The 11,704-nt window shown below is 54.7% G+C and overlaps 1 protein-coding gene across 1 annotated transcript in view; it reads left to right on the top strand.

Annotated features, from left to right (window-relative positions):
- KY (kyphoscoliosis peptidase) overlaps nt 1–5,264 on the top strand; it is a 49,567-nt gene extending 44,303 nt beyond the window's left edge. The window contains exons 10-12 of the mRNA XM_008568221.1: nt 1,164–1,352; nt 2,574–2,764; nt 4,369–5,264. Coding sequence (XP_008566443.1) covers nt 1,164–1,352; nt 2,574–2,764; nt 4,369–5,264 — 1,276 coding nt within the window. The remainder of the gene's footprint in view (nt 1–1,163; nt 1,353–2,573; nt 2,765–4,368) is intronic.
- Nucleotides 5,265–11,704: the final 6,440 nt, after the last annotated feature.

Below are 11,704 nucleotides of genomic sequence, written 5' to 3'. Positions count from 1 at the left end.
TTTGTGTACTTATTATACCAATTTTCCACGAGCGTAAAGAAAATGTCTTGAGGAAAGGGCCCCAAAAGGGCTAGCACGGGGTGTCCCCTAGGTCAGATGAACAGGGGAATTGTCCATATGATCCATGTCCTCAGCTGTCACCTGGGGGGTAAGGATGCTGAGCAGGAGGGCCAGCCGGCCGTGGCAGGTCATTCATGGGTCTTGCTTTGGCCTTGGGGTTGTGCCCACAGCCCCGGCCCGGGCTCAGGGTTTCAACTCCAAATACCTCATTTTATGTGGTCCCCAGAGGTGACCAGCACCCATCCTCCACTGCCCAGATTCCCAGAAAATGGTGGTGCCAGCTTGGTTGTGAGCACTGGGGGAACACGCTTTCAAAAGGACCCTAAAACTCGGGTCCACTGGTCAGCATTTCCATTCCCCATCAGACAGCTGAATGAGACTCCAAAATCATGGCCAGGGCACTCAGCCAGCCAATGACCTTCAGTGCACCGTGGTGGCTCTTAAACTGTGTTCACAGAGGACGAGATGACCTGTCCATCACACCTGAGCAATCCTGGCAGTGGGCCAGTCCCCCGAGGTTGGGGCTGGAAACACCAGCTGCCTGGCCCTTGGGTCCTTGGGAGGATGTAGCAGGGTCTCAGCTTTCTTCTGCACCCTCACGACCAGCTCCCTGCTGACACCCACCTGGGTCTCATAGACCTACCTCCCCAGTCACATGTCCAGAGGCGGCCTGGTTCTCCCAGCAGCTGTCACCCCTTCCCTGCAGGCATTTCCAGAACATCATCATTTCACTGCTTCTATGTCCTTGAGGTCATCCTCAACTTACCCCCAGTTCTTCCTCCTGGAGAGATGCTCGCAGGGCATGTCAAGCAGGCTCTGGGGAGAGACTGCAGAAGTGATTTGAACAGTCTCAGGGGAGGAGCAGACGGGGACTGCAGCCAGTCTGCACCAGCAGCACCAGCCAGCTCTGTGTCCCCGTCTCCACCCCCAGAGATAAAAGCCCTCAAGGCTGGGTATATGTGAGTGTGTGAGTGGCAGGAGAAAGGAGATACAGGAGGGACTGATGGGCAGTGGATGTGCCTGAGGCCCGAGGCCAAAGACAGACTGATTTGGGGGGCCAGCCCCAGCAGGCATCCCCCCTCAGACCCCTGTCCCGCCCTCAGGATCGCTGGAGTGCAGTGCATGACCGTGCCTGGCTACTCCAAGGGCTTCGGCTACCAGACAGGCCAGAGTTTCTCTGGGGAGTTCGACCACGCCTGGAATGCTGTGCACCTGGAGGGCAGATGGCACCTGGTGGACAGCACCTGGGGCAGCGGTCTGGTGGATACCACCACCTCCAAGTTCACCTTCCTGTAAGTACCAGTCGCAGTTCTTCTGGGTGTCTGGTCAGTGGAAGTGGGGGAGGCACAAGGTTGAAGGAGGCGGCAGGTGGAGAAGGCCGGCGAGGGGAAGGACAGCCAGGTGGCCTCCACCTGCTGCCCGTGCACCCCGCCTTCTGCGCTCTGAGGCGAGCTAGCCTAGGCCGACTGTGAGTGCCCAGGCCTTTCACTGCCTCACCTCCACCGGCTACATCCCCCCCCCTGGCTCCTGCTGCTGCCTCCACCAAAGCCCTGAAGCCTGCAGCATCTGCTCGCCCACAGGACACCTGTGAGGCGAGGCGGGGCAGAGATGCCTCTGTAATTGTCGGTAGGTTCCCCTCAGGCCTTTGGCCCATTGCCTGTATTATTATTTGTGGATGCCAGAATGTTCTCCCACTGCCTCCCTGATGCGGGTTCCTTCTCGCTGGGCTGAGACCACATCACATCTCTGAGGAAAGGGCTATGGCTTTGTGCGGAGAGGTGCCGTCAGTGGATGGCTGGGATGCAGGACTGAACAACATTTCCATGGAATGTGACATCCACCAGCAGCTCAGATTCCTTTTTGTTTGAAAAATGAAAGCATCTTGTCTGATTTTTGCAGCTTAAATCTTGACACCCCCAACCCCAGGACAAACACAAGCCACGTGCACACACGTCCTACATACGGGGCGGCGTGCTCACAGACCCGTCCTTTACCCCTGTTCTCGGAACATTGCTCCCCTTAGGCACAGGGAAGCCCCTGCCATCTCAGACAAGCCTCCCCATCCTTCTCTTGATCCCCATCACTGACCTCCAGGGAGCCACAGAAGCCCCCAGCCACCCAGCTGCACAGGCAGAGACAAGATGGGAGGCAGTGAATTCAAGCATTTTGCCTCTCTGCCTTCCCACAATCCCCCTGCCTGGCACCTGGTCCACAGGTTACTGACACCTTTGCTCCCTTCGAATTTCTGTTTGTCTTTGAGAGCTGGGGGAGCCCATTCCCCTCTGGACACCCTAGGGCATCAGACCTTGCCTTGGCTCCAGTTGCTAGAAGCAGCCACTGAGATGTCTGCAGTGCCCGTATTAGGGTTGGAGATAGTACCTCCTCCCATTCCGGTGTCAACAGGACCCCTCCCGTGAGTGTGTTAGCCAAGAGCAGGCCCCCAAGGTCCTGCTGTGGGAGAGCCCTGCAGGGCAGGTGAGGGTGGCCACTGACCAGCTTTCCCTCCGCTGCAGCTACAACGAGTTCTACTTCCTCACCCACCCCGCGCTGTTCATCGAGGACCACTTCCCAGACAACAAGAACTGGCAGCTCCTGAAACCCCCTCAATCTCTGAGGCAGTTTGAGAACAACATGTACCACAAGAGTGAATTCTACAACAAGGGGATGCTGAGTGCCCACCCGGAGACCCCCATGATCAGAACAGGTAACCCACAGCAGGTGGCTGGGCCAGGGCCTCAGCAAGGGCCCGCGAGCCCAGTGTAGGGCCTGTGGCATGTGTAGGTGTGCGGGGCTCCTGTCGCAGCCAAGGCTGTCAGGCTGTCAGGGCAGAATGTGGCTGTAGGTCCTGTTTGCAAGGACAGAAGCCCATGCGCACTAGCATAAACCGAGAAGGGGACGTGTCAGAGGCTGCAGGTCTCCTTGCACCCTAGGGCCGAGTGCACAGCCCAGCCTGTCACAGGAGCCAGGGAGGAAGGGTCCAGAGCCTGGCGAGTCTCTCTCAGCTTACACAGCAGGAAAAAAGACGGCCTCCACACTGGCTACACGCAACCTCCCCCACAGGTGCCCAATAGAAGCTGTATTCTCATCTCAGACTCCTGGCAGGGAGGACGTGGGGGCCAGGCAGAGCTGGGATCTGTGTGCCAGGGTCCAAACAGCAGGGTTCTCCCAGGACAGGAGGGCAGTTCCATCCTATCCTGCTGGCCCATGGGGGGGTGTCTCATTCCCGAGGTGACAGCTATCATGGGATGGAGTGGCTGGGCAGCCTGGCATAGGTACTTCATGCAGGTTAGATGGAGTCTCAGGAGCACTCAACCTAGAGCCCAGGCACAGCATTCTGCCTCCCCAGCAGGAGCATCTGAGTCCAGGCTGGGGAAAGGTCACCAGTGAGCGTGAGCTGGACAGTCTGTCGCCTTCCCTTGCACTCTTCCATGAACCAGGCTGGGGAGGTTGCTGGGACCAGGGGCAGGTGACCAGCTTCTGAGAGAAGGTGAGGCCAGGCTCTTAGAGAAGCTACTGCCCCTCCCCGTGGTCCTGGGAGCTAGGGAGGGTCAGGCAAGTGATTCCTTGTGGGCTGCAATGACTAGGGAACTGACCGCCTGTCCCTGAAAATCCATGGCCAGGACAGGGGAAGATAGAAGCACAGGGCAGGGGGAGAGGAAGAGGGAAGGGAGAGGCCAAAGACCCCTCCTGTGCATGCACTGAGTCTTCAGAGGTCCATTCCGGAAACACGGCTCAGGCACACGCATGTGAGAAGCATGGTGGGGAAGCACCCTGCACCCACCCTCTGAGCATAGCCCTGTGGAGTGAAGCAACACCAACTAGATTTTAAGATAATGTGTTGACATGACAGCTGTGCACACCCTAATGAATAGATGCGGGAAGGAACGGGGTAAATATGGGACCTGAGACTTGGAGGAGGTGATGTCCTTTCTGCGCCTGGGCCTCTGCTGTGCTCTGGGATCAGGCTAAGCCTTCGACTAATGTGAATCAAATTTTGGGGAGATGAGCACACACAGCTGGGGGCAAAGTTTTCTTGAGACCCCCAACTTTCAGCTTTCTCAAAGAGATCCACCTAAGGGGCAGAGGAACCCTTCCCGGGGTATGCTGCAGCTGGCTGAGACCGTGTTCAGTGACATCATGTTGGTTTCTTAGAATCGATCATGGTGAAAGTATTTACACCACAGAGATGGGTAAACGCTTCAAGTCAGGGCTTTTTCCCGCAGAGAGCCAGTTGTGAAGCATCTACCAGCAATCAGCACATACTGGACCTATGTGTGTCTCACCTGACCCCAACTTCTCTCTCCACAGTGAATGGAAAGGCCACAGTCACCATTGAGAGCTGTGCCCCAACGCTGTTCATGTTTATGCTCAACGGCAAGCAGGAGCACGGGCTGCTGAGCCTTAGGAAGGACGGGATGAAGCTGGAGGTGTATCCTCCTACCCTGGGCACCCACAAGCTGCAGATCTTTGCTAAAGGCAACTCCGACATCTACAGCTCAGTGCTGGAGTACACACTCAAGTGCAACTACGTGGACATGGGTGTCCGGCTGCCAGCTGAGCTTCACCAGCCCGTGGGCCCCAGCTGGTTCTCGGAGCAGATGGGCATTGTGAAGCCCTCCCACCCGGACCCCATCATCCACACCAGCGATGGACGCTGCTCCGTCAGCTTTGGCGTGGAGGAGGGCATCAGCGTCCTGGCTTCCCTGCATGGAGACGACGGCCCTGTCACCGAGGAGACGCAGCGGCGCTACATCTTCCAGCTGCACCGGGAGAAGCGGACCGAGCTGAAAGTCCAGCTGCCCCATGCCGGCAAGTTTGCCCTCAAGATCTTTGTCAAGAAAAGGCAGGAACCGGGCAACTACATCTTTGTCTTCAATTACCTCCTGTGCTGTGCCAACACCAAGGTGAACTGGCCCGTGTTTCCTGAGAGCTTTGGCAACTGGGGGCAGGACAATGAGCTGCTGGAGCCTCTGTCAGGCGTGCTTCCTGCCAACCGGAACATCCCATTCAAATTGAAGCTGCATGGTGTCGCCAAAGCCCTGGTGAAGGGGCAGGACACATGGCCCCTGACCCTGAACCACGAGGGTTACTGGGAGGGCAGCTGCAGCACAGCCGGCTGCCAAGAAGTCTATGTCATGGTGCTGGAGAATGCCAACCACAGCTTCTACTCCTACATCCTCAAGTACAAAGTGAATGCCCAGTGAGGGCCTGTGCCCAGCACACCCTCCCAGAGGCCAAGGCCAGACCTGCCCCGGGAGGGCCCCAGGGCAGTGCAGAGAGCCCTGGACACCACGGAGCCTGCATGCATTCACTCCTGAGCCTCTGCCTCCGTCTCCCTGCTCTGCCGCCAGAGCTATGATGTTTGTGTTCTGAAGGCTTCACTCAGTTGTGGCCTTGGCCGAGGGGATGGAGGCAAAGGCCCTTTAGAAGAAAAAGGTGCTATGTAAATCCAAGGTATTGTAAGCTGTCCACCAGTGCCCAGATGCCCCCTTCTCGTACTAATGCTGCTGCTGTCGTCGTCGTAGGGTCGAGGTGGGAAAGCAAGAATGTCACCCACGCTGAGAGCTTTGCGTGTGATGGGGAGAGGCTTCACCTGCACACCCAAGGAGGAGATGATTTGCAAGGCTGAGTCTTTCTCAAATCATAGAGCTCCTTTCAAGTAACAGCACAGTGTTCCTCACCACCTCCTGACACCCAGGGGATGTTTGACTGTCGTCTCTTCCCAGACCTGACCGTCTTCCACCTTCCTGCTGCCTCTTCATTCGCCACATCTTGCTCTTCAGGAGCCCACGACCAGCTGGAGGCTGGTAGCCTCCACGGTCCCTGTGTTTAGCTGGGAGTGTGACAACCAGAAGACTGTGAGGAAACTGCAAAGCAAGGAGCAGCCAGGGTATACTCCTGGAGGTCACGGGAGGGGCCAGGGGAGGGAGGAACACCACAGGCAGTCCTGCAGCCTGAGTCTAAGTCCAATGCTGTGGCCTTACTGGGCCCTCCAGGCCCCCACCCCCCTCTATAGGGGCCTTGTCAATAGCCCTAAATACAGCCCTGGGCAGGAGATCAGTGAGGCATGCAGCTGTAGCATTGCCACGGGGACTCGCACAGTAATGGGGCTCTGCCTACCCCTGGTGTCCTTACCAGCAAAGCCACCACTGGGGATACCTCCACCTGTCCTGGGAGCAGTTTTGGTGCTTGTCTCTGAGAAAAAGCTCTACCCCATCTCCCTTCCTCTCTTTCTCTGTCCACCTTCTGTGGGGACAGTTCCAGACCCCTCGTTTGCTCAGGCTTGGCCTGATAAGTCTGGCCCACGGCAGCACCTCGGGCTTGCGTTGCCATGGCAACAACAGAAAGGTTGGCTCCAGCCAGGGCAGCTGAGAAGGAGGGATGGATGGAGAGAGGCCTGCGTGTCTGGGGCCGACTTCCTGGCTTCGCCAGCTCTGTGACCCCCAAGAGAGACCAGCTCTGCATAGCACCCCTCCCCACTGCTGCTCCATGTGCCCCAGGCTCAGCTACAGCCAGGGCCAGCCTGGATCCTCATAGCCTTCTCTGCATTCAGCCTCACATCCATGTATCCACAAATGCTCATGGGCACGTAGTAAGTGCCAGGCACTGCAGTAGATGCTGGGACTACAGAGGTGAACCAAGGAGCCCAGCCCCTGCCATCAAGAGCTGAAGGTGGCTGAAGGTGGGTGGACTAGCAGCCTCCCCCACTCCAGGCCTCTCTCAAGTTCCAGGCTCCGACATTTCAGTCCATCATCCCCTAGGGTCCCTCTTCTCAAGGTCCCCACTGCCACTCAGCATGGACCTGGCCCAGAGCCAGTGTACGAGGGTGCCCATCATCCACCAGACTGGGGATCTCCAGCATGAGGGGCATAGCCCTTGGGGGATGAGCTGCCCTGGCCTCTGTCTAGCGCCCTCTGAGGCTTTGCCACTCAGGCCCCCAGCCCATGCTTTGTCACCCACGCCTGAAAAATGCACAAAGGCCCTGAAGACGTAACCACTGTGCACCACCACAGGGAAGCAAGAGGAGATTTTACACCCTGAAAACAGCCTTTTTGCTCATCTTTGATTTTATGAGCTGAAAGAAATGTGCTGTGTTTCATCAAAATAAGAAGTGCCTTCTGTGACTCATGTCACTCACTGGCCCCAGAGCTGACTGCCACGCTAGTCCTGCTGAAGATCTTTTGATAAAAGATGTACCTTTTAATAAACAATATAATTGATCAGTACATTCTGGAGCATGCAGGAGTTGCCGCCTAGCAAAATAGGAGCTGTTCTCAGCACTAGAAAGGAGGCCGCCTCTCAAAGCACCCGCAGGGCATGCCCCTCCCTCCTGGTTAACCAGGCACCCCCTTTGTGAAGACAGCTGTAGGCTGAAAATCACCTGCTTTTCTTTCCACTGAAGTGAGAATACCTGACATGAAACCCAGTCTTCATGAATTTTTACATGCATGCTGCTCAGGGTAGAAATTCGGGGTTGCATTTTGAAGGCTTTTATTCAAATCCTCATCTTTGTTTCCTGGTCGACGAGTCCCAGTTGCCGGTGGAATGGCACGGGCGCCCCCTGGTGGCAGAAATGCGGAGCTGCCGGCGCTGCAAACCTTCGCGAGGCTGGATGCATCACCCGGCTTTACGCAGAACTTGATAAAAATGCTCTTGAGATGTTTATGCTAAAATCGCAGGATGCTTTCTCGTGGCTTCTCTGCGCTTCCTCGTGTGTACACCGAGCACATCTCTGCCAAGCACAAGCTGTGAGGGGACCCCAAGGGACTGCCTGGCGTGGTGAGAAGATATAGAAGGGGGGATAGAAATTAGGAGTGTCGTGCCCAAAAATCTCTTCTTGAAACAGAAACACAGGACGTGGGACTGGATGGGACAGTTCTGACTACACGCATTGCTATGCCAGTGAAGGAACTCAAGAGTGTTTGCTAGCAATTCCCAGTACAGCAGTCCCCAGGCCACAGGCAGAAGGGTGCCAAGGGTACAGGCGGGTGGGGGAGTGGTGGGGCAGAGGGGCTCCAACCACAGCTGCAATTAACTTCTTTTCAGCTTGTTTCAGAAGTGCCACCAGCACAGCTGGGCTCCATTTGCAATCTGATTATGATCATTGTGTGCTCCCCTTATGTTACATTGCCCCACCAAGACAAACTCCTCACAGCCTGCTGAGATTAAAAGGAAATAGATTAACTGAAGTATGAAGGATTTAGGCTAGATGTAAAGAACTACTTCCTGTTGTTAAGCAGGAGGGACACGTTGCCAAGAAAGTTCGTGAAATCCTCTTGTCAAAGGACTTGGAAAGTAGACAAGTCTCCCCAGTGGTCTGGAGTTTCAGATGGCATGCTAACTGGAAGGACGAAATCCTCTCCAAACCAATTACTTTTTGCAATATACCAGTTCGCCCACAGCAAACACAGGGTAACCATATTGCAGAGTCATTTGCAACTGGCAGTTTTCAAAGGTGGCGTGCATCTGTGAACCACATCCATTTATCAGAGGTCTGTAATTCTTTTTATTGGGAATAAGTAGTTGGAAATCTTAAGAGCTGATGACTTCTCTACGTGTGCACTGAGTTGTGTGGGCCGGTGGCTGTTGCGTATGCTTTCCCCACATTGTTGCTGGTGTTGTTTTTCAATAAAATTTATATTCATTTTTATCCAACAATGTAATTATCGATCCAGTCTTATCACTGTTCTCACAAGGAGAGAAAAAAAAAAAAAACAGGAGAAAACACTTTCATGTTCAAAGGGAGCCCGAGGAAAAAAAAAAAATCAATGTCCCAGCCATTTGAATGTGATGGCAGGATGCAGATGGAATGTCAGGCAAATAGCTATTTCACATTAAAGAAAACATAATTAGGTTAGTTCCAGCCCTTTCTGGCTCACAGGCCTTTGAAGAACCTGAAGGCAGGTTCTTTCATTGAATCTTGCTTAACTTGAAATTTTTTAAGTCAATCCTAATTTCTTTTTATAGTGAGAGAAAAAAAATGTACCCCAAATGCCTATCAACCTACTTTTTTTGTTCTGAGCATATATAAATATATATTTCTTGATATTCACGTACATGCAGAAACTTTCTAGCAGGTTACCTACACAGATTATTCATAAATTAGACAGTTATAGCAATATAGAAAATACAAACTTAGACATCTCTGAGAAGCTGCCGTCACCATGGAGACCATTCTCCTAGCTGTAGTGTGAAGGACTAAAACAACTTGTGTTCTCAAATATGGCCTCGCCCTGTCCCTCACTGCTGGGTCCACAAAAATGAGACCAGCGTGCTTCTCCTTAGGACGGAGGCCCACAGTAAACCGTGTCTTCAGCAGCAAGAGGAAGTCAGAAGGGACAGTCTTCCACACAGGAGGAGGAGGAACTCTTGAATTGTTAGAACAGTCTGAAAATGCCAACCCCAGGCCTGGAAGGGGTGACCTCCATCGTCCCTTCCAGTCCGGAGAGTTTGTGATGCCGTGTGTCTGTGAACAGATGCTGGCAGGCGGTGGGCCTGCGGTTGTCAGTTATGGAGCATCTGAAGGGCCCCGCTGTGGAACATCTGAAGGGCCCTGCTGTGTTAAGAGCCTGCCCGAGAGCCCCGGCAGACTGAGCCGCTGGCCCCTGTCTTGCCTGAGGGCAAGAGGCTGGAGAAAGCTCAGCAGAAGGACAAAGGGGAAGCGGACAAGCGGCAGCCTCTGCCATGGTGTTGGTTCTCTCTGACTTAGCAAGCAGAACTAAAGAAAACAAAAGCCAACTGGGGTGTCCTCTTTCAGATGTCCCACAGGCATCTCCAAGTCAAAGGATGATGAACTGAAGTCACTTTTCTCCCCCAGATGACCTCTAACTCCTCCTGGGCCCACAACTCAGTAAATGCATCCCCATCCACCCAGGAACCGAAGTCAGACTCATGGTGGCTGCTGGTGACTCCTCATCCCTCCCCATGCCCCAGTGATGAAATCCAATGCATTCTGGACGCGTCCCCTCTCTGGCCTGCTCTCCAATGCCACCTCCACTCCCTTCCCATAGCCTGCCGTAATTCAGGCCCTCGTCCACTCTCAGCTACACTGTTGTGATTGCTTCTTATGGTGAGATGACCCCCACTGCCCCATTACAGTCCATGTTGGCCACTTATATGAACATCAGGACGACGGGGGATGTTAAAACAAGGTTTCCATGAAAGGCTTCCAGAAGAAGCACACCATCTCTGGAGAAGGCGTGATCTGTCAGGCACTGGTGGAAAAGGCAGGTCTTCAAACAAACACTGGTTTTAACAGGGAATTAGGAGAAAGCCCAGTCTCCTCCTTCTGCTCTCAAGACACAGGTGCCGAGGTTCTCGCTCCTGGGTGATGGTGCGTAGGATGGCTGGCTGCACCACAGCCAGAAGGGGGGCTGCGACAAAGTCTGGCGGTGGAGCCTAGCCTGCAGGTGAACAAGCTGCACCTTGTAAATCAGATCATCCACGCCCGCGGCGCACAGATCAGTTATTTCCCTGTTGTCCTCCTGGACCTACACCAGGATTGATCATATTTTCAAGTGCACCCGTTGGATTCCCTGGGGTGCAGCTGCAGGGGCAGTGTGAGGAGTGCTAACAGTGTTCTGGAGGGTAATAGCTGCGAAAGGTACAAGGGGAGGGAGCAGGATTGGGCAGAGAATAGCTCAGATGGCGCTGCAAATCTGACCAAGTCCAGGCCAAACCAACAGGAGCTCCAAAGCAAAGCTTTCCTATTAGAAGAGTCCCAATCTGTGCAGAAATGGCTAGGCCCTAGAGAACCCACCGTGCTCAGCCGCTGGCTGGGGCTGCCTGGGAAGAGCTTGGCCTCCATTCAAAAGCTAGAGCTGACCCTGACAGCACTAACAGCTGGAGACTCTCAGCTCACTGCACTCCCTGCAGCTAATCAGCAAGTTCTTCCCAGAAGGGAGATCTGAGCAGCGCACCTCGGTGTCTGCCGCACAGTTAATTTGGCTGTGCTACAGAGGAGTCGGGAAAGTCGGGTGATGCCTCTGGCAGTGGAGGCGGCATGCCCACACCATCTGGGATCCACTGATCACCCGTGAGGCTGCAGCAGAGGGTTTGTGGAAGGGACAGGGGGTCTGGCTGCCTCGGCACAGGAGGAATGCATCCTCTGAGGGCCCATCTTCAAGGAGCTATGGACTAATTCGATGGAAGGGAGCTTCCTCCTCACTTCTCTTCTTTGGCTTCTTGCCCCCTGCCACCCAGGGCCACTCAAGACTACAGCCAGAGGATTGGTCCATGTTACGTTTTTACTTAAATCACGCCAGTGTCTCCCCGGTGCCCAGGGATGAGGTGCAGACCCCCACTCTGGGCTCATGCTGCCTTCCCCCCTTTGTCTCTCATGACTCTCCCTGAGAGCCCCTTGGAATAATCAACCACATGACACCAGACAAGCTGACCCTCACACCACCGTGCATGTACACAGGCTGTCCCCTCTCACCTGGGTGCCCTCCCCGCCCTCTCTCACTGGGAAGCTCTGCGTGGCCTTCAAGGAGCTGACCAGTGCCTGTTCTGTCAGCCCCCCCCCCCAGCCCGCTCCTGGGGACCTTTCTGTCCCCACCTTCTTGCTCACTTTCCACCTTGTCTCTCATCTGTCAACCCAGCACTTGGTACATGATTCTGATATTGAAGGGGACTTGAGGTTCCT

This window comes from Galeopterus variegatus, unplaced genomic scaffold (assembly GCF_000696425.1).
Source record: "Galeopterus variegatus unplaced genomic scaffold, G_variegatus-3.0.2 Scaffold388, whole genome shotgun sequence".
NCBI classification, from domain to species: domain Eukaryota; kingdom Metazoa; phylum Chordata; class Mammalia; order Dermoptera; family Cynocephalidae; genus Galeopterus; species Galeopterus variegatus.
The sequence above is the reverse complement of the archived record's forward strand: the minus strand, read 5'-3'. Positions and strand labels throughout refer to the sequence as shown.